Below are 22060 nucleotides of genomic sequence, written 5' to 3'. Positions count from 1 at the left end.
AGGTCAGTAGGTGTGATGTTGAGGACGCCTCCCGGCTCCCGCTCCCCGTGTCCAGATGCCCTGGATGCGGGAGTTGTGGTCGGGTTGCCTCTCCCTTTAAACGGTCCACAATGCCTTGCGGTGCCCCACTTCCAATGCAATGTGTGCGCCTGCAGGAGGAGAGAGGAGACAAGTGTGGGGAGAGGGGCTTTTTTTTCCCCCCGCAGTTCACTGGCGAGAGAGCAAAACACGAGCACACGAGTGGACCGACTCAAACTTTGGGACAGGGAGCGCAAACGTCCTTGTCGTTTTGGTCGCCGAAACGAACAACATCACTTTGTCGCGGGTCGTTTGGGAGCAATGGTGAAGAAGGACACAATTTGCGCTATTCTTGCCTCTACGAATGTTTCATCTGCAAACTTCACTTGGCAAAAGGAACAGTGAGTGAGCCGAGTCCTCTTTGCGCCATAAAGGTAAGAGCAGTACATGGCGCTAATCATAGTGGAATGTTGCTTATTGCCGTTGTGTTGATAAAAGCTTCTCCCAACAGTTTCTCCTGCATTTAGCCACCAATAATGAGGGTTTATTGAGGCTTTGAAGCAACTATTTCAACTTTACTGTACGTTCGTAAAATGAATATCGTTACACGTTTGGTTACTTGGAATGAAGTATCCATCTGTTTTCTACAAACTACTTTAGTCTTTGTGTGCTGCTTGTGATGTAGCTTCCATTAGCCTTGTTTGATTTCTTTTCATCTATGTTTAATCTTGGGAAGAGAATCTCATTTCAGACTAAAAGATCAAACTGCGCAGTAGCAGAACCAACCTGTGGAATCTTTGGTCTTCATAGATGTACTTCGAAAAAAACAAACTTTTTAGTCACTTTGATACACTTAATAAAGTCATCAGACTGTTTTATGCATGACATACTGTATGTCAAAATGAATTTATGACCTGATTTAAATATGCCATCTATGCAGTTTTTGGATTGGATGCACCGATAAAAGATAAAAGCCTTGCAAAACTAACTGATATGAATTCAGCACTGTTGTGACAGGCTCGTGACTCCTTATTCAAGTACACACTCAGTGGTTGCTACTTGCTACACACTCACTCATCTCTGGAAAACTTGCTGACACCGTTAAGGAATAAACTAAACATTTCAGAACCATAATTGTGCTGTCTTTGGGCACATTTCGTGACACAGGGTTTCTGTAGCTATATTAGGGATGTTTAACAGCATTTTTTTCATACCGATACCAGCTTAAGTAGTCACTCTTTCAGCACTCACCAATACAGCTTACTGATATAGCCAGCATATGAAATTCTAATTGACACAATGACAAAAATTTTGAACAAAGTCCTTTGTTTGTGATGCAGAATTGCAGATGATGATTCGCCAATGTTTCAAACTGCTATAGTATAGAGGCAACTACTACAGAGAGCACTTATTTTAAGGATCAGTAGTCTCCACGAGTACCCGATACCTTAAAATAAGGGCGGTATTGGCCCGATGCAATACCTAGTCTCGGTACTCGGCCATTCCTAATATATATACCCGATGAAAGGATAGCAAAAATGATTAAATTATTAATAATTATTAATTATTATTATTTTAAAAGAAGTTAACAATTAATTAATAAATGAAAGACATGCTGAAAAAAATATTTTAAAATCTTTTAACAGGGTCTGTAATGGAACAGTTTTAGCCGCATAAATGTTTAGCCCAAGCGTGTGCTTCAACACCAGATGATATATGACAAACCACAGTACTGTAACATTTAAAGCCTGTCCAGGGGCCTCTCGCTGCCCTGCTGTGTCCCTGCTGCCTCTTCAAAGCTGGCAAGTGAGCGATGCATATGGCACGGAAACAAAAGCAGAATTATTGCCTGGCCAAATGTGCCATCCAGATGTTCGAGTCACTGCCAGCGTTGACATCTTAAGTGGAGGAGGCCGCTTCAGGGCCTAATAGTTTTTAATACCGACCAACTCGAGAGGCAGGGGTACGTTTAGGGTTTACCCTCAAAGGCATAAATTTAAATATTGGAACAACACACAAAATCTAGTTTTAATATAGTTTAAAACGTGAAAATCTTCATTACGGCAAATTTGGCTGTAATGACATGCATGTAGAGACTACAGATAGAGACTCTTTTCTACAACACTTAAGCTGAAGCCAAACCCAGCTGACTTCAGGCAAAAGGCAGTCTGTCGTTCTTGTGAGAACTGAGTGGGTTTTCGAATTATTTGTAATGCCATTATGGTGAAACTTTATCAGCTCAAGCGCTACAAGAGTACTGTGAAGCACCATTGTTGTTTTGGTTGTGACACACTCGTGCATGCTCAAACTGAATACTTCAAACACGTGGCTTGTGTGTTCCATTTTCACAGACAACGGATTTCAGTGTTAAGACAGAGACGTCCTCTACTTTCAGATCCATTTTCGAGTGTGTGCAGTGTGCACTTCACTGCTCTCATTGAAACTCAATCCGTCAGTCCGTCTATCTATCTTACAGTCTTATGAACGTTTTTATAAATTTAAAAGATGGGAAAAAAAACAACAGTTTTTATTCCATAGATCAGGGATCACTACTTCAATGATGGAGGGGGCCACAATTTTTCATCTGCGCTACTACAGTGCCACATAGGACCTCGTACTTCCTAACCAGTCAGTGTTTTCTCCAACTGTTATTAATTGTTGTCCAAACAAAAACATTTTCAATATACACTGATAAACCTCCACTAAACATTTTTTTTAATTAAAAAAAATAATATATATATATATATATATATATATATTCTAAAGATCCAATATACATTTTTCATGAGAAGGTTTTTTTGTTTTTTTTTAATGAATCAAGGGGCCACTCAGCGAAGTCGACGTGGTTGCACATGCGGCCTGTGGGCCACCAGTTTCCCATCCTTGCCATGGCTCCTGACTGCCACATAGGACCTCACCATCAAGATCAGAGAGAACGGTTTCCCATAGCGTCCTTATCTTTTAGTCATGCGCTGTTGCATTCTCACAGGCTAGGAATGTATACCCAGGACGTTATCAGCGTTGGCTCTTTAGGATCAAGGCCCGTTTTTGGGTACAGTCTTTGCGATGTGCTCCATTGTTTACTCTTTGTAGAGGGCATTCAAAGCAGGCTCTGCTGGCATACTTGTTGATGAGAACGGCCCTTATCTTTTCCTTTTGAACTCAGTGATTGCGGTTGTCAGTGGTACACAAATGCCAGTCCATGTGGGTCCATTTCAATTGGATACATTACAGAAGAAGTATCAGTAACAGAGAATATGAGAGAAAGTGTTTAACCCAGTGGTGCTTAACCTTGTTTGGGGTACTGAACCCCACCAGTTTTCTATGCACATTCACTAAACCCTTCTTTATTGAAGGGTTTGGGTTTTATAGCTGGTTGTGCTGAACTAGAACTGCTCAACTTGGCATTGCAAATCATGCAGTTAGGATGATTACTCCCATAGTCAATTCAACTCAATATTTATAGAGCACTTTAAAACAACCACTGCTGTTTTCATAAGACGGAACCCAGGGGCAGCAGATACAATGAAAACACCAGAGTCCCCAGAATTGAACCCTGTGGAACGCCATACGCTCCGTTATACATCCATCCATCCATTTTCTTGACCGCTTATTCCTCACAAGGGTCGCGGGGGCTGCTGGCGCCTATCTCAGCTGGCTCTGGGCAGTAGGCGGGGGACACCCTGGACTGGTTGCCAACCAATCGCAGGGCACACGGAGACGAACAACCATCCACACTCACACGCACACCTAGGGACAATTCGGAGCGCCCAATTAACCTGCCATGCATGTCTTTGGAATGTGGGAGGAGACCGGAGTACCCGGAGAAGACCCACGCGGGCACGGGGAGAACATGCAAACTCCACCCAGGAAGGTCCGAGCCTGGACTCGAACCGGAGACCTCAGAACTGGGAAGCGGACGTGCTAACCACTCGACTACCGTGCTCCGTTATACATGTGAATTCAAATTTCACATATTCGTCCACCACTTACCTTTTTTCTCTGGACATAGTCGGTATGACGGGATTCCATATCATACGACATACCATCACAACATCCACAAGTCGACCACTGAGCACACCAAACCAAATCGGGGCCCATTATTCGGCCGACCAATCGATCGATAAGCGTACCCCTAGTTGCTTCCAATGATTAAAATTCAGTCTGCTTCCACCGCTTCAAAACTAGTGATTGCACAGCATAACTATCCACGTGACTCGAACATTTCACTGTTCAGATTCCTCTTGGCTATAGCTTTGAAGACAGTATGAACTTTCAACTACCGTACTGTACATTTTTCTCTTTTTTTTTCTGCTCACCATTTCACAAAGGATCTGTTTCTGATTACAAAGTGTAAACCACACTTGCACCACAGGCAAAGAAAATGGGTTGAAAGTTGCAGCATTCAATCAAGCTTGTAAGAAACGGCCCATTGTTAAAAACTGTCAGCAGTATGACGTACTCCCGTGTGTCAGATGTGTTCCATGAACATTCCAATTAACCATAATACCCCTCTCAAAGTCAAACAGAACCAAGACTGTATTTAGCTTTTGCAGAGTTGCTTTTTGAGAGCAGTCTTGTGTTTGGTTCATTTGGTTGCAAAACAGCCCTCCTCCTGAGTTGATCTCACTCCAGGTTGTGTTTTGTTTAGCTCCGATAAAACCTTCGTGATAGAGCGGCAATCTTTTAACTGTACTATTGCCAGGTCATTTAGTGATTGCTTCATTTTCTGTAAATCCCTGGAAGGACCAGTGCAAGTGTTAAGCTCCTGCACTAAAGTCTCCTTTAGCATTTCTCTTTGGGGTGTTTTTCAGCACTACGTAAGCCACTATGAAACACCCACGCTAGCATATGGTAGTTTGTTTACAGCAGTCGCCAGTTGAAGCCTTTTCCCTGGCCAACTCGACCTGGAGGTTAGTCACGGGCAGGCACACGGCACACATCTCTGTGCTTTCAGAGGAATTCATCTTGAGTCAACAGCACTTTTGTTCACGAGGGTTTACATGTTTGCTGCGGCTGATCATATCAAAGCATTTTAAGCCATCTTCAATCTCATGAAATGATTCTCTGGCTTAGATGAGCAGCACAAATCAGCGAGTGGGCATCTCCCCAGACTGTGGCTTTGAGCGTGCGGCGTAAGATGGCTCTCTGCCCTGAAAAGCTCTGCTCGGGTCGTCAGGTTTTCTTTTTATGAATCTAAACGTAATGTGTCTGACGTTTATGTGTGAAACTGATTGTAAATTAGCTCATTACATTTTTAGGGTGAGCAAAATTGTGTTTCTTTTAACCTTTCACTGGGTCAATACATTTTTTAGTTTTGTTTTTCCCCCCACTCCTTCTCCCTCACTTCTTCTAATCCTCAAAGGCTGCTTTGTATCGGGGCCTTGAAGGGAAAAAGATGTTTATAAATTTGTTACTGTGTTTTGGGTGCCTGCAGGAAAAATATGACCTTTATCCTTTATGGCTCTTATTTGAAGCCTAAATTTAGGACAAAAACTCTGAATTCAACCGGTGTAATGAAAAAAGTCACACCGTCGATATACTCACTAACTATTGTGTAAGTCGTGTGAGCCACAGTTATATCAAATTAGTTTAGTTTTAATGAAAAATAAATATATGGAAAGCAATTATAACGATCAATGATGGATAATGTTAACAATCCATTTATTTGAGTTTTCATACCTTTTTGTTTTACTTATAGTATTGTATGTACTCTTTTGCAACATGGACCAGTTTCACATAAGATTTTGATGGATGGACAAACAAACAAAAAACACAAAATAACACTCACCTTTAAGTTGGATTTAGAGCTGTTCCGATCAGGGTTTTATATTGTCGCTTCTGATACGATCATCCATGAGTGAGATTGGCCGATACCGCTTCTGATACCAATCACATAAATTAGCTGCACATTTTTCAATTTTAGAGCTGCTATATGTAATATGGCAACTGTTTTTTTTTTTTTTTTTGGGGGGGGGGGGGGGTTCAATTAATTGATGAACCAGATAAAAAATAAACATTCCCCAAATTTCCATCCTTTTATTTGACACAAATAGTACATTATTTCAATTTGGTGGTTCTTGTAATTATTGGGTGCACTGCGCTTGTCTCATTTGAACTAGCCGTTTCCATCTTGCAATAATGGGAGATAATAATACCCAAGTGCTGTCTATTCCTGTTAACTTTTGAGAAGCAGCACACACTTTGTCTGGTGAAGTTGAAGCGGCAGTATAGAATACGTTACAAAAGGATTTGAACCTGCCTGAACGTATTACGCTTGGAGAGTTCAAGGCTATTGGAAAGGAACGTGAAACAAACGTTATTGGGAAATGTGACTGTTTTAAAAGTTTTAGCAAATTCATTGACTTTATTGATAGTATGTTGAGGAGTTCTGCGATTGGCTGGCAACCAGTCCTTGGTGTCCCCCGCCTACTGCCCATAGTTTCCGTGAAGTTTCTGTGTTTGGCGGCGCAAATCCACTTCCTGCCCGGAGACCACGGCTGTACATGTGGATATGTGCGTGGGACGAGAGGCAAAACAAAAAACAAAAACCTGTGTTCGCAAAGCACGTAGCTGTTGTGTTTTGGCGAGTTTACGGCCGACACCGGTGCAAATTGGCATTAAATAATTGCTACGGTGATGAGCCTACTCTCCCCCCGGCTCTGTTTCGTGTTCCTGAATTGAATTGAACTTCCTGAATTGGTCATAAAATGCAGAGGAATCTCCACTCTGTGGCGTCCCAGCCGTAGCGACAGCCCGACTTGGAGAGAAAATACAGCAGATGTGTATTATGATGTGTATTGTGCACCAGTTTGAAGGCAAACGCACAAACGGAGCTCCGCCGTAACGCAGAAGTATACTGAGGCCTTAAGAAGACATTGAACTTGCTTATTTTACCACATGAAAAAAAAATGTTATTTTTTTAGGTTAAATAGCGCAATAATATCAATATCACGATATTCAACAACTATATCGCATATCGCATGTTATTCCAATATCGTGCAGCACTTTACTTGTTTGTCTTAAGTTGTTGTAACAATTATATGTTTTTGTTGCCCCCTGTGGGCAGGTAACTCTTGGAAAACCGATTTTTTTATTTTATTTTTTTTATTTTTTTATTTTTAATCTCAATGAGTTTCTTATCTGGTTAAACAAAGGAATGAAGTGATTTTTTTAAGGCTAAATTTAGGTCATTTTATTTTAACATGTACAGTTTGCTACATTGTGGTTCGGTTATCATGGCTTCACTATAGTGGATTTTCTTATGTATCCCTAAATATTCTCAATATTCTCAAATTCAAGTATAAACATGACCTGATGTCATGTTTTTCTTCCTTGATGCCACAAACAAGTTTAAAAACAACAGCGCGAGCTCTGCGCTCAATTTTAGTCTGAGTTGATGTAAGGCACAATTAGCAATCAATTTCACATATCATCGAAACTTCCAACAATCAATAATTGGTTAGCTGCACAAAAATGCCTCCTGTGATAACTGACACCAACAACACTGTTTAATTCTATTTTATCATCTCCCTTCCAAATGTTACCTTGTACTGGGTTGTGGCTGTGCTTAGACCAGGCCTGAGTGTGATTGTGAAGTGAACAAAGCGACCATTTGAGAATCTGGCGTTGTGCCATAAAGCTATACCATTCATTCTCTCAGAGTACAACGTCCTTGAAGTGGAGTCCCTCGCGGTAGATGAGTGTGTCATACGTCACATTATGTTGGAAACTGACCTTCATGTAACATAACACATGCTTTATAAAGCTGTTAATGTTATTCACCAGTTGGTTGAGCGTCTGTGTTTGTGTTCAATGGTTTCTGAAAGATTAGTGATACTCAGAGGTGTAGCCAAAAAATGTACTCAAGAACATTTTTACACTATGAATCAAGTAAAAGTACTCAAAATCATTACTTGAGTATATTTAAAAAAATACTCAATTTTACAATTATTCCAAAAACTTTACAAATTAGCATATTAGAGTAAATATAGTGAGTTATCACTATCAATTTGTTATACGTACTTGCATCATAGCTTGTGCGTGTTGAGATGAGCAGTAGGGATTAATTAGTGTAACTCAAAGAATAGTGGCATCAAAAACAAAAGCATTCGTCACTTCCTTGAATTGTGATCCCTCTGGGTCTACCTTCCTGTTTTTCAAGCAAACATTTTCATGCTGCTTCATTCTCTGTTATGTCACACACATAATTTTCCTCCTCCGTCCTCATGGCTTCCTAGTTCTTACAAAAGCAGGATCTGAGCCAGGGAATGTCTACTGGCACTGTTTTCCTGCATCTCAGTAGACACGACGTACCTATTAAGTGCAAAACAACAGTGTTACGGCCAGATGGTCTTGGCATGACAAATGAAGGGGATGAGTGGACTCAATATTTTCACAATGAGCAACTGTTAGTAGCATGATGTACCAAATAACAACGATTTGAGACAGTTCAACTTTAAGGTAAGCGATCCTTGAGCACATCCTCACTGTCTGCTTCCTGTTTCCTCTTGTGTTTCCTTCCCAAGAAGCAGCCAGAAGGGCTTCAGCTGCCCTTGCGCATCTGATGTCTTCAAGAATGTTGGGGCCAACACGTCACAGTAAGACTTGTCACTTTTGACCCAAAATGGAGCTCAAGGTCTGGGTGGATGGAGTTCAAAGGGTCGTGTGTGGGGTTACTGAAGCGACCACCTGCCAGGAAGTGGTGATTGCTCTGGCTCAGGCGATAGGTAAGACAAGCTGTGCCTATTCTATTCATGCTCATGTTGTTGTTGTTTTTTTTCTTTTGGGTACTATAGCATCATCTTACATTTGAAGACTATATATTGCCCATATAAGTGTGAATATGAGCATTTTCTGTGCTCATGGTTGGTTAACTTCCAGCACAGCTTTTTGAAGGGTACTTAAAAAAAATCACACGATACTGACGACTACACAGTAAATTCTGTAGAGTAAATTTTGCTCTAAACAGTCTATTTGGTCCCACCCTAAACAGAGTAAAATTTACACTTGAAAGAGAGTAAAATATTCTGAGTAAATTGTACTCAAAGTGGCCTATTCACTAAAGGTTTGGGTCGCCCCTGCACCGCGCTAACTGGTAAAAATAGAGCAATCCAGGAGCGTCTAATTCACTGAACACACGCAGATGGGGAAATCCGTCACTAAGTGCGCGGCCAACCAGATTGCATCAGGGTGCGCCAGTGTTATTTGTGTTTATGTAAATTAGGCAATTTGCATACATTTGACGCAAGATATGCCCACCCCAATGCAAATGACTCGATACGCATCGTCTAATTCACTAACGCCAGCGCAAATAGACACACCGGGTTTGCGTGACGCAAATAATGTTTTTGGAAAGCATGTATTAACCTGGCACAACCTCGATCCCGGCATCATGACAGCAGTGCATGGCACGGTGCACCGTCGTTCTCTGGCGGATCACGCAGAGAGGAGAGATAGAGAGAGAGAGAAATTTCACTGTGTTGGTTTAGGACACATAACGTAACCCGGGCTGATCGGCAATGGCGGGGAGGTAATTTACGATCATTTTTACGTGCCAGATGCATACTGTACGGCCACGCCAACCTCTGAAAATATACAGTCTTCCCTCGCTATAACGCGGTTCACTTTTCGCGGTCTCGCTGTATCGCGAATTTTTTTTAAGTGCAATTTTGCATATTTTTTTGCAGTAATATACCCATTTTATAAAATTTTGAACATTATCAATGTTTGAACAAGAGAGAAATGTGAGAACATGTAAATGCCTCAATGAGAAAAGTGTCTAAATTGTGTGGTAGGGGATTTTAGAGCCTTAAAACATTTATAAGAGTTGTAAAACATAAAGCTAACTACTTCGCGGATTTCATTTATTGCGGGTATTTTTTGGAACCTAACCCCAGCGGAAAACGAGGGAACACTGTATTTCGAAAAAACGATCTCGGTCCAACCTCGTTTTCTGATAATGTCATCTTTCTTGCAACTGTTACTATAACAACCATGTTCTTGGCGCAAATCCATTGCCATGTGTGGTAAATCAGGTGCAAATTTGCTCCAAGCTGTCAGTTTTGTGGGCATGTTTGCGCCGGTATATGATTAGAGGAATATCCTTAGTGAATAGGTGGGTAACTGGGTGCAGACTGCAGGTGCAGTTGTGGTGCAATATTTCGCGCTATTACCGGACGCAATGCATTCTTAGTGGCTATACCCCAAAGTATTTTTATTGTGTCTGAGAAAGGTTGGCTGTCCCATGAAAAAAAACCCTATTAATGATTTTTCAGTCAGAAATTGTAAGTAAATTTCACAATTTTCACAAAAATGTTACTAGTTTATTTAAAAAAATAAAAAATAAATAAATAAATACAAAGTACAACAAAAGTTACACAGTGTTGAGGAACAAACTAACGACCTTCAGCTTGGGCGCCTGACACTCTACCACCTGAGCTATGCCACTCCTACTGTTTTCTTATATCCAAAAGGAGACCAAAAACATTGTGTTTGTTCTTTTGTTTCCAAGCCAAAATACGGTACACATAAAGACAACAAAAGAGCACCAAGTGTGCTGTGACAGGGCTGAGATATCCATTACACCTGCTGTAGTGGTGAGTGGGATTGATACTGTTTGAGCTGATACCATTAAGACAGATGAATGTTTTTCAAAGTTTAATCACAAACGAATGCCCCTTCTATTCTACAAATATGTTCAGCTGATAAAAAAAAGAATATGATATAAAGCTCAGCAAAGCCAAATGGTCTCTGTGTTATCGTACAGTTTTAAGACAGTTGAAACATTTTTTCAAACAGTCTTGTCTTTGAATGGTTAATGGTTTCTGCATGGCAGTTGTAAAGTTGGACCACATCTGTAGTACATTCTCTACCCCTTTATCTTCTATCGCTGATAGCTGTCTACTTTCCAGAGCAATCTTTTTTCTTTTCTTTCTTTTTTTTGAGTGAATTTGAGAGTTGTTCTGATGTTAATGTGCAAGTTAGATGGTAAAGATCACAGATTGATGGAAGACAAAATATTTTGGCTTTTATGACATCCACACATTTTGAAAATGTCACATGCTGACGACAGTTTAACCCCACTATGAGGTTCACCCATGCAATTCAAAGAGGCATGTATTACCTAATACCGACCTATTCTTCCCATATATTGGCCCTTATGAAAACTCCTGCACAATTTGCACAAAACCACTATTTTAACAAGGCTTCCATCGGGATTTTTTTTCCCCCTTTGTTACTTGATTGATTGTATTAGGTTTTTGATCGAGTTAAGTGCACATTTTATGATATTTTCAGGTATTATTGATTATATTTTTTAGGAAAAGATCAAATTATAGGGTGCTACAAGCCTTTGTAACAAGTTATGACATCTTCGAGGTACAGTGATTTATTTTTTTTCTCCTCCTTCATATTGATGTTTGCATTGTGTGAGGCTACAAACAAATGTGGGTGAGGCTTGTTACGAGGACCACAGATAAAGGGGCACAAACCAAAAACTGACTACCCACATTTACGTGAGACAGTGAGAGCCTCCTTGACGTTTGCAAATGTCTACATGTTCATATTTGCAAATGTTTGTCAGTTAGCCTGTCAACAAATTGTTTACCGTTGTTTATTTACACTTCCAACTTAAAGGGGATTTAAATTACCGGTAATAGTCTATAGAAATACCACTTTATCTACCGGTATTTTAATGAGAATAAGAAAAACAGCAGTCCTTTATTTGTTAGGTCGTCGTTCTACTCTACTCTTGCCATGGAATATAATGGTAAACTTCCATATTGTATGTAATTCCAAGTCTTAGCCACTCTGTGTGCTTGTGATACGACAGTATGTTGATAATCCACACTCTTATCATAATTTTACACCCAGTGAAACTGTATTGGAATGTGGCTACAAGTGCCCTGTCAGCTTAGGAGACATAATTTACTTGCACACCATACTTTTTGTAAATATCTTCTTGATCCTTTTTTTTTTTTTTTTTTTTTTTAATCATTATAGCTCACTTCATTATCTTTGGATTACTGTTTTTGTGTATGAAGAAACTTCATGCTCAGCCTGCCAAAGCAGAGATTTAGCTCGCCGTCACAACAGAGCTGCTTGAAGGAATGTTTTTAAGCATTGCAGTCATGTTCTGTCGGTTTACACAAACAGTGAACCTTGCAAACAAAACTGTGTTACTTCAACATACTATCCAAGTAATTGAGAGAGTAAAATAAAACAGAAACACAGAATGGGGAATAGGCTTAACAACACAGATTTTCCATAACTTGCACTCACTGCCCTCGCATGCTAAAAAAACAGTTTGGATTTTTTGACATGAATCTCTATTCCATCCTCACCTCCAGTGTGTGCGATCAGCACTGACTTACCCCTGACAGCGTTCTGTGAGATGAGTTCTGGTCCAGTGTTGGACGAGATGAAAATAGTCCAGCAAGTTGGCTGGGGTCACTTAAATAAAGCGTTTTTCTTCTAAAAACAATTTGTGTTCAAAAGAGTGATACATTTTGCACACTAAACTCCTTTCTGAAAAAAGTCAGACGCCATAACCGCCGGCCACTACTTTTCTGTTCGTTCGTATCACTGCGCGTCAGCTAATCAACGCGCTGCAGACAGCTGATCGCGCTGATCTTCCGGATTCGAAAAGACAAACAACTTGTAGATTAGTATGCGTCTATCATGCATGCGGGGCGCCGTGCAGTGATAAGATCGAACAGAAAAGTAGTGCCTGGCGGTAATGGCGTCTGACTTTTTTCAGAAAGGAGTTTAGCGTGCAAAATGTATCACTGTTTTGCAAATTGTTTTTAGAAGAAAAAAACGCTTTCTTTAGGTGACCCAGCCAGCTTGCTGGACTATTTTCCTCTCGTCCAACACCGGACCAGAACTCGCGTCACAGAACGCTGTCGGGGTAAGTCAGTGATGATCGCACACACTGGAGGTGAGGATGGAATAGAGATTCATGTCAAAAAATCCGAACTATCCCTTTAAAGAAGCGAAGAGTTATAATCACTGGTTGATGTCTCACAACGCAGCCACACTAATACCTGAAAACGCCAGTGTTTAGTAAATTGCTTTTTGCTGAATGAGAATGGTTAATATCGTTTGGTTGCCCAAGGCCAAGTGATATAAAACAAACTGTTTTCCTTCAGTATGAAACAAAGTACAGTGAATGTGCAGAAAAGTATCTTGTAAAACACTCATCAACCCATTTATTTGTTAAAAAAAAACAAAAAAAACACACATTTATTAGATGATCTGCCTCTACATGAAGCTCCTGCTGAGATTCAGTCGGGTCATCACGGCTTTATTGGCAATTTCTCCCAAACAGCAACCCCCCCATCCCCATATGGCTGCGTGAGGAATAGAAGCGCTTGAGCAGACTGTATTGACATCACTTCCCACAAGTAGAGTTGGAGGAGGGAAAGTATGACTCATCCCTTTCTCCCCTGCCAAGCTGACAAAGCAGAGCCCCCTCCTCCGCCTTTTTCCTTTTCTTTTAACACAAATGCTTTGTGACGTGGTGTTGAGCAGTGCTAATTTTCCATCCTATATTTTGTCCATGTGACAATAAAGAATTGAAAGCTCATCTCTTTTTAAGTCCTATTGTCCTCGTGGATACAAATCTATATAATATAAAGTGAGATTTTAAGTTGTTTATATGCATTGCTGTCATGTACAAAAGCACAATATTGTGTGTGTTTTTTTTTAGTGTGAGATTTATTTATTTTTTTTAAATATAGTGACCTTTTTTTTTTTTTTTTTTTTTTTTTTTGTATCACCAACCTCCCCACAATATTGTGATAATTATCGTATTGTGACCTTCATATTGTGATCGTGATGTTTGGACATCATTACATCCCTATTTATAAATATAATAAGAAACAGACATATCAAACATATTAGTATTTCCAAAAATCAGAAAGAACATTTCCCACTATTAATTAACCCTATAAAGCCAAATGTATCATATTAATAAATACAAGACATTTTGAGCCCTCTATTTCAGGAGTATAATTTTTTTCCCCCCATTAAAACCCTGACGTATGTGATCTGACACATGCATTGCACAGATAATCCATTAGAGGGCAGTATCACCCAGCTGATGGCTTTTCCAGCAACCGTGCAAGATTGCCCCATTTGAGAAAGGAGAAGCCTATACTTATTAAAGTCATATTAAAGTCATAGTGCTTTAAATTCATACATTTATAACTAGGGTAACTGTAATGATAACGGCAATATCGTGATATCACAATATTACAACTGCCACAACGTATATCATCGTTGTTATGTCACAATATTAAAAGCAGCACATCTGTAAAAAAAAAAAAAAAAAGTCAGGTTGATTTCCATTTGTGCAGTTCTAGCCCCCTCTGGTGGCTAGTTTTTTAGTGCAGTTTAATTTTCACAAGGCATGTTTTGGCCCTTCTGTTTAAATTCCACACTAATGGTTAGATGAAGGGGAACGTAATATGCTTGTGAACCGAGTCAACATGTGGAGGAACTCGATGTGTGCTTGCATTAGCAAGTAAGTACCTTTTAAAGCAGTTCTGTATTGTGTTGCTGGCAGGTCGGACTGGGAGATACACGCTGGTAGAAAAATGGCGGGACACCGAGCGTCATCTCGCCCCTCACGAGAGCCCAGTTGCCTCTCTGAATACGTGGGGTCAATACGCAGGCGATGTCCAGCTGATTTTGCTTCGCACAGGCCCTTCCCTGACTGAGCGCCCCCCTTCAGAAGGGCCCCCTCTGAGGGGGCCCGAACGCGGCTTTCACCGACAGAGCCTCCCCCCGCTCGCAAAGCTTCACCATCCCAATGATCGCTCCCTCTGTCGCCGCGAGCCTCGGCGCAAGTCTCTCACCTTTACAGGAGCGCCCCGAGGTCTAAGGGAGATACTGAACGGCGGGCGGCCAAGCGAAGCTGAGGCCAAAAGGAGACTCCATCTAGGAAACGGCGGGACTCACCATCATGCTGGAGGAGCCACTGGGAGTGCATCCCGTGGCCTGTGGGCCTGTCGCATGGAGGACCTGGTTCGACTGGTGGGCGTTCAGAGAGAAACTCTCAGCGTGCTGGAGAAGAAACTGGAGGTTTACGAAGATGAGCTCAAAGCCTGGGCCGAGGCGCGAGCGGGACGAGCTCCAGGCTGCGGCGGGGACTCGGGTGGGGGTCTGATGGAGGAGATTTTGAGACTGGAGAAGCATCTGAGGAAGACCGAGGTGGAGATGGAAGAGGAGGAATTTTGGACCACAGAGCTGCAGATTGAGCTGGAGAGTGAGCGGCAACTGGAAGAGAGGCTGGAAGAGCTGCGTGGTCGTCTGCAGGGTTGCGAAAAGGAGATTGAAGAGAAGCTGGCGATGGTGCAGGTGTGTTTCGTTGTAGGCTAAAAACAAATGAAGAAAATAAAGCTACTTTTTGACTTGTGTAATATATATGCTCAAGAATTGTGGCCTTTTTGTTATTTGTTTGCCGTCAGGTCGTAGAAAGCGGTTTGGAGGAGATGCGTCTGCAAAGAGAGCGTCAGGAGACCGAGTGGCTCAATGAGGCAGAGGCTCGAGCTCAAGTGCTCCGAGTCAAAGCAGAACTGAAAGCACAAGAGAGACAAGCTGTCCAGATGGAGAGCAGCTGCAGAGCTGTGGACAGGTCACTGGGGCAAAGCAGCAAGAAGCTACAGGTGAGACAAATCTATGAATTTCACTGCCCGCTTGAGTGTTATATGACCAACAGAGTATTTTTTTTTCCTCCATTTATGACATTTCAAGGTCAAAACCGGCACACAGTTGACTAATTTACACAGTGGAATGGTTACGTGTGGCACAAGAACACCATTACTGTCATACTTGCCGTTTTTATTTGTTTTATATTTATGGCACACATTTTTCATTCTATACTTGGTCTTTGTGATAGGTTTATTTTTTTTATTTATTTATTTTTTTTGCTTTGACTGGCAAGCACAAAATTTAGACAAGAGCAGAACAATGGCAATTTCGTGTTGTGTATATGTAAAACCGCTGCGTAGCTTTCTCTAAGCAAAGTCCACTTAGCTTTATGCTAACAAATATGCCAACGGTTATCATTGATATTATTATTTTTTTCTTTACTATATGTTCTGTGCAGCCCCACTGTTCTAAATATGGTATTTTGGTTAATATTGTGTTAGTGGAATATGAGTTAATGGGGCGCCCATTTTGCCACTTGCTGTTGACTGAAGGTGACAGTAATGTTGCTCAAGTCTGAGGTAACAACCAATCACAGCTCATCTTCAGAGAACAGGTGAGCTGTGATTGGTCGTTGCCTGACCTTGAACAACTGTGATGCCATCTTCAGTCGACAGCAAGTTGCAAAATTGCAGCCCCCTGAGATGCATAAAAATGGATGGATTTTGCTTCATAGCTGTTACTGCACAAATGTAATATTAATCAGAATGTAATGTTTAGACTAGTGAAGTCACATATAACATATTATTGTTGGGGGTGTTGACTTCCCCATTAATGGTGTTTACATTCATTTTAATGGGGAAAGATGATTTGCGATACAGGTGAGTGTTTTGAGTAGTGAGCAAGGCAAGACTGTTTTAGCACATTTCATACATAAGTTAACTAGAGAATAGTCACAGTCAGAATGAATCAAACTTCTCAAGGCACCTCTGTATATTGTCATTATGGCTTCAATACTACACAAACTCAGTTATGTTGCCACCAATTGAAAAAAACGGCAGACCTTCTATTAAAGTTACTGCTCCACGGTGATAATACAGACGAAAAGTCTCTAGACACATATTAATTAATCCTTGCATTAAACAAATAAGATTTGGGATGTACAACCTGACTTTTAGGACAGTTATGCTTTCAGTGCTTTTTTCTCTTCCAGTATGACTGACCACAGAAGAATTAGGTGTGTAAGTACTTGATAGCAATGACCTCAAAATGGTCCAACCACGCTTGCCCATTTTGTGCATCAGTATCAATATGGAGAAAATTAGCATAGCTCCTGGGATTGTATTGTTGTACTGTTTATGGTGGCTAATTATGCAACCATATGCTTCGCTCTATCTATTCTGAAGTTATGAGGATAGAGTTGCCCCAATTGGATTGTTTGATGCTTTCAACTTGGAGACAGAAAATATAAATTCTCTCTCACAGCCCAGAATGGTACTCTGTGATTTTCTACCCAAAAAATAGGGATATGCAGGCTATGTTTCATGTTCCTTTAATCTCATAAGATGTGTATTATTTTCTATTTCTGTATCCTCATGATAATATGCTGTTTTATTAAAGGACATGCAGCATGAGCTGGAACAGTTAACCAAGGAGCTGAGGCAGGTTAACCTGCAGCAGTTCATCAAGCAAACTGGCACCAAGGTCACAGTGCTACCGGCTGAACCTGCAGAGGACGAAAGTACAAGCAGCAATCGTATTATTGGTAATGTCCTTTTCTTATTTAATTGGTAGCTATACATTGGTAAATAAAGCAGCTGTTCTCTGTAAAGCACATGCAATGAATAATTAGAGCTGTCGACATTATGTCATATCGACCACTGTTCGGTTAAATGTCAGAGAGCAGACTTGTGGTAAATGGTATGTAGTTAGTGATGCAAGGCTCACTGATGTTTGACCATCTGAATAGGTCTGACCTGAGGCATGCATTGTAGTGTAATCATATGTGAGAGTACAAGCGCTTTAAGCAGCAATAGTGCTCCGTGGGAGCGATTTACACAGCAAGGAGCGAGCGCTTTTAGTCTCCATGCCGACAGCCGGAAGAGCTGACTTCAAGTCCTTCATTTACCTTCTGTTCGCCTCTTGAGCCCCCCTCACACATGCACACATCCTCTATGACACACTCTGCACTTTCTGCAGAGGGCTCGTCAGACCACAGCTCTGTCATCCTCCACAAGAGCTGAAAACGAGGGAAGATGCATTCAATTACATGGGTTCAACCAAATGAAGGTTTATTTCCATTACTCATCTTTCTGGATGAAGTCTGCTTAATGATATAAGAAACAGCCATTCATTATCTACCAGTTATCCTGTACCGGGTCATAGGGAAGCAGAGTATATCCAGTCTGACTTATGAGTACACTGCGCTGGTCACCATTCAATCACTGAACTGACACACAAGCGCTTCATACACGAACCATATTAGGCTATTTTTTTCTTCCCAACTCAGTCAGCATTGGAGACGTAGCAGAGGTTAAACACTGCCAGATTAGATCTTGTGTGTGAATTTAACATGAGACTCACTGTCCACGGCTCTTTTTGTTGGAAGCAGTTGTCGCTGTTGCTCTGACATCGTCACACATCAATTTTGATCTTTAATGTAGCAAGTTGCAACTGAATGAATGACCAATTTATTAATGGCTGTAGAACCAGATATATTGCAATATACGCACATACAGATTTTTCAATTTTGACGTCCTTGGCTGGCAATGGGCAGAATCAGGACTGGTATAGCCCTAAAATAAAGGAGATGATGGTGATGATTTTTCAGGTATAAAAGTGATGGGTGACGTGTCTTAGTTCTTACCCATAAACTTCTTTTACAGCTGCATGTGTAAATGTTAAGAACAGATTATAAAATCATCTTCGTATCTCAGCTCTGCCCCCCAGTGGTGCAGAAGTGGAGCAGTAGGTCTCGATAAATTCTTGAACTTCCTCTTCCTACTCCATTTGAACATGGAAATTCAGACTTTACTAACAATTATTTTCCTTTTTTACTTTTATTTTCTTTCTTTCACTTTTATTGTATATTTTGTATTGCATTTATATGTTTAATAAACCAAAGTTTGTTTGTTTGTTTGTATGTTTGTTTGTTTGTTTTATGCTAGCTCTTAGCTAGCTAGCTTAGATAATTAGCTTCAGTGTAGCTTCTGCTATCAGGGAGATAAACGGTGGAATGTTCTCACCACCAAACCTAAATTAGAGACTAATACAAAAAAATAAAATAAAAAAACAAGCAGTGGCTGAAATCAGGTCAAATTTGCTCTCATTGAGTAGATAGATTTGTGAGCACTATCACTTGTACAGAAAAATGCATTTTATATAAAAATATTGTACATTTTTGTGTTTCCATTTTTAGATTTAGTTCCACTAACCGGCTCCCTGAAGCGTCCCGTGTCCTTGCAACCGTTATCCAGTCATCTACGGGTCTTAAAAAGTCCTCTCAGCGCTGGTCTCAACCCGGAGGGCATCTATGTTTGAAGCTCCACTGCACACGTGCTGCCTGAGATTTTAGCACATTGGCTCATTTCTCTTCAGAGCCTTTTCAGTTGGATATCTTTGGAAAGGATACCTCAATAACACAAATTGTACAGCGTTGGTAAACTTTGACATGAAGGATTTGTTGGCACAGAAGTTTGGCATGCACTTAGAATCTTTTCTAAACACGGACCCAGCGGCAATGGACATCTTTTAAAATACAACCTATGTCATTTTAATCACTCTAGTTAGTAGCTGCTGAATGCTTTCTACTGGTTTCTTGTTGGTACTATAATTCCAAACAAAGGCCTTTTTAGGATGGATGTGAGTCAATGAATTATATCCATTTAGTAGTTATGCAATGAACATATTTACTGACGGCTGACTGACTTAAATTATGAAGGATGCAAGAAAACTTATCATTTAGTTTACTGTAACTCTGACTTGTTAAAACTATGCATTAATAGGTTGCTTTCTGTACACTTCTTTCCTCTTAAAATGTATATATTTTTTCTTCAGCTAGCCAATTACTGTATTCCCTCTATCATGAATGCAGTGCCGTCATTCATGCCGTAATATGTGTTTCATGAAGTCAATTCTCTTCTGAAATGTATTTGTTTATTTTTTTGTGGGATGTTTTCCGCATGTGGCCAAAGATGGACAACTCTGAGCGCATGATTGTGATTTTCTTATAGCCATATATGTGCAGAGCACCGACATTACAGTGAATTACTTGTGGCATGCTACAGCTCTTAATGAACAAGTATGTGTTAATGTTAGATTGTATCTCAGCTGCTAACCACAGCAAAGTGCCTTATTGTATTTGGTGGGCAGTGTATGAGGGTGAACATGAAGCTAACCTGGCAATATTAAAGTCTGCGTTTTGTGTAGTTTGAGTAGTGCCACAGTGCAGCAATGAGTAAAATTTCTGTTTTTTGCCAATAGTTTCTAGAGACTGTTTGAGAGCAGGTATGGTTACAAGTTTTTCCACTTTATTACTGTAATCACCATTTATTTGCTGTAAAACATTCAGTATTAAGATTAAACCCAGTCAAAACATTATTTCTGCTTTATTTGGTGAGTTAATTCTGTTGATTTTGTGGTCTTAGCATCTGTCATTTGTACTTGTACAAATCCCATAACAAAATACCATAGCAATGTATAATTTGCATTTATTTTCAGACACTTATTTTTAAATTCCTCCTTTTTTATATGAAAGTATCAAACTATAAATAAGGGTAAAACCGACTTGTGTGCATTTTGTGTGATGACATGTAGCTGTAATCACTGTTTACAATGCTCTTGAGATTTGCAAGATGTCAATGTACCTACATATTTTTATTCCACCTTGACAGCTATACAGTTGTACCTGTTGATGATGATAATGGCATGATTCAATAAAACTGTCTGCCAGACGTAAAAACAACAACAAAAAACTTTTGTTTTGTTTTTCCTCTCTCGTTTGTTGTGCAAGTGTGTTTTGTGTTTTGGCCAGTAGATGGCGATATTTACTCTAAGGTGAAACCTTGCACATAACATGGGACCTCGACAAGATTAATAACGCTAATAATTTTTATATGTAATGTGAAGGGGTGGGGAAGCAAGCTTATATGAGTTTAACTTGAGTGTGCAAAGTTTTAAAAGCCCCAAGGGCATAATTTAGCACTATTTGGACCACATGCAACCGATTACTGGGAGATCCACAATAATCTAGTTATTCATCAAGTTGCAAAGTATGTTACAGTAAACCAGTGGTGTACCCCCGCTGGGCCCCTTGTTTTTCCATTTGAGGTAATCTCTTCATCATCATCCTATCACATGACATGAGTTCAAAGCATGGGCTTACTGTACATTCCTCAGGCATGACCGGTCGTCTTCATTTTGGAGCTGCTTGACTACATTACATTTCACCTACTCGACGTGAGGTTTGAACATAATATGTAAGCCTGCTTTTAGTTGCATATTTTTAAGTCTGCTGCAGGATTTGTTAAATGACCTCCATGTACACCATGTTGAGTTTTGATATTTATTTTTCAATTCATCAGCAATAATTTATAACAGCATAATGTGTAAAGCAACAAAATGTGCAACAACTGCTTAGGGAAATCTTTTTTTTTTTCCTTTAAAAAAAAATTAAAATCCATAGACTTCTACAACATTGACATAGACATATATTTCATAGTACATTCACAAAAGATATTTACAGACATACATGCCACTTTCTATAACAGTTGATGAGCAATTTGAGGCTAGACCAGCTGAAGAAAACTACAAAAGCAACGTCAAGTTTGCAAAATACAAAGTGAATCATGGATAATCAATCACATGTAGAACTTTTTTTTTAAGCTTAACGTCACCAAAATTGCATGAATTGTTTTCAAATGTGTTATGTGACCACAGCTTCTCTTTTTTTTTTCTTTATTTAAAAAACATAACATAATATAGTATAAGAGAAGTGGGAGTTCTGAAAGCTGACGAGGACCCAAATGATCCAAATGGATAATTGCCAAAATGGGCAGATGACAGAATTGCCTCTCCACTGCGTGAAGTCATGTGACCTCTGCTCCTTGACTTGAAATCACGGGTTTGATTCAAAGCAACAATACAACACCACAAAAGGTCAATTACAGTGATTGGCTTTTCATGGATAACAGGACTTTTCGAGGGACTGGGGTGGGAGTAAAAGCAGAAAAAAAAAAAAGTGCACTTTACATCTCAGAGAGGAACGCTCTTCCTACGTACAAACGTTAACAGCTTGGAAAATACAGGTACATTCAATATCAAAGATCTATAAGGTGCTATCCTACATTGCTTCCTGGAGGTAAAGGGGCTCACTGCATCTCAATACAGA

General features: G+C 40.2%; 1 protein-coding gene across 3 annotated transcripts; it reads left to right on the top strand.

The window, feature by feature from the left end:
* On the top strand, positions 1 to 20639 carry rassf8a (Ras association domain family member 8a). 3 transcript variants are annotated; one of them, XM_077516544.1, is made up of 6 exons: positions 1 to 452; positions 8550 to 8747; positions 14588 to 15381; positions 15492 to 15689; positions 17293 to 17437; positions 19091 to 20639. In XM_077516544.1, exons 2-6 carry the CDS (start codon positions 8645 to 8647, stop codon positions 19210 to 19212), a joined length of 1362 nt encoding a protein of 453 aa, XP_077372670.1. In that variant the 5' UTR covers positions 1 to 452; positions 8550 to 8644; the 3' UTR covers positions 19213 to 20639. The 3 variants fall into 3 exon arrangements, with proteins under 3 accessions (XP_077372670.1, XP_077372669.1, XP_077372671.1); XM_077516543.1 differs by having other exon boundaries at positions 8547 to 8747; XM_077516545.1 differs by lacking the exon at positions 1 to 452 and adding an exon at positions 8365 to 8481.
* Positions 20640 to 22060: the final 1421 nt, after the last annotated feature.

Source organism: Festucalex cinctus, chromosome 3, assembly GCF_051991245.1.
Source record: "Festucalex cinctus isolate MCC-2025b chromosome 3, RoL_Fcin_1.0, whole genome shotgun sequence".
Classification (NCBI taxonomy): domain Eukaryota; kingdom Metazoa; phylum Chordata; class Actinopteri; order Syngnathiformes; family Syngnathidae; genus Festucalex; species Festucalex cinctus.
This window is presented reverse-complemented; position numbering and strand designations above follow the sequence as displayed.

Bases quoted from the DNA above. Each gene is read 5' to 3' on its own strand.
- rassf8a (XM_077516544.1), top strand. From the start codon at position 8,645: ATGGAGCTCAAGGTCTGGGTGGATGGAGTTCAAAGGGTCGTGTGTGGG. The intron at 15,690-17,292 runs GTGAGACAAATC...GTTTTATTAAAG, and splicing joins AAAGCAGCAAGAAGCTACAG to GACATGCAGCATGAGCTGGA. The intron at 17,438-19,090 runs GTAATGTCCTTT...TTCCATTTTTAG, and splicing joins AAGCAGCAATCGTATTATTG to ATTTAGTTCCACTAACCGGC.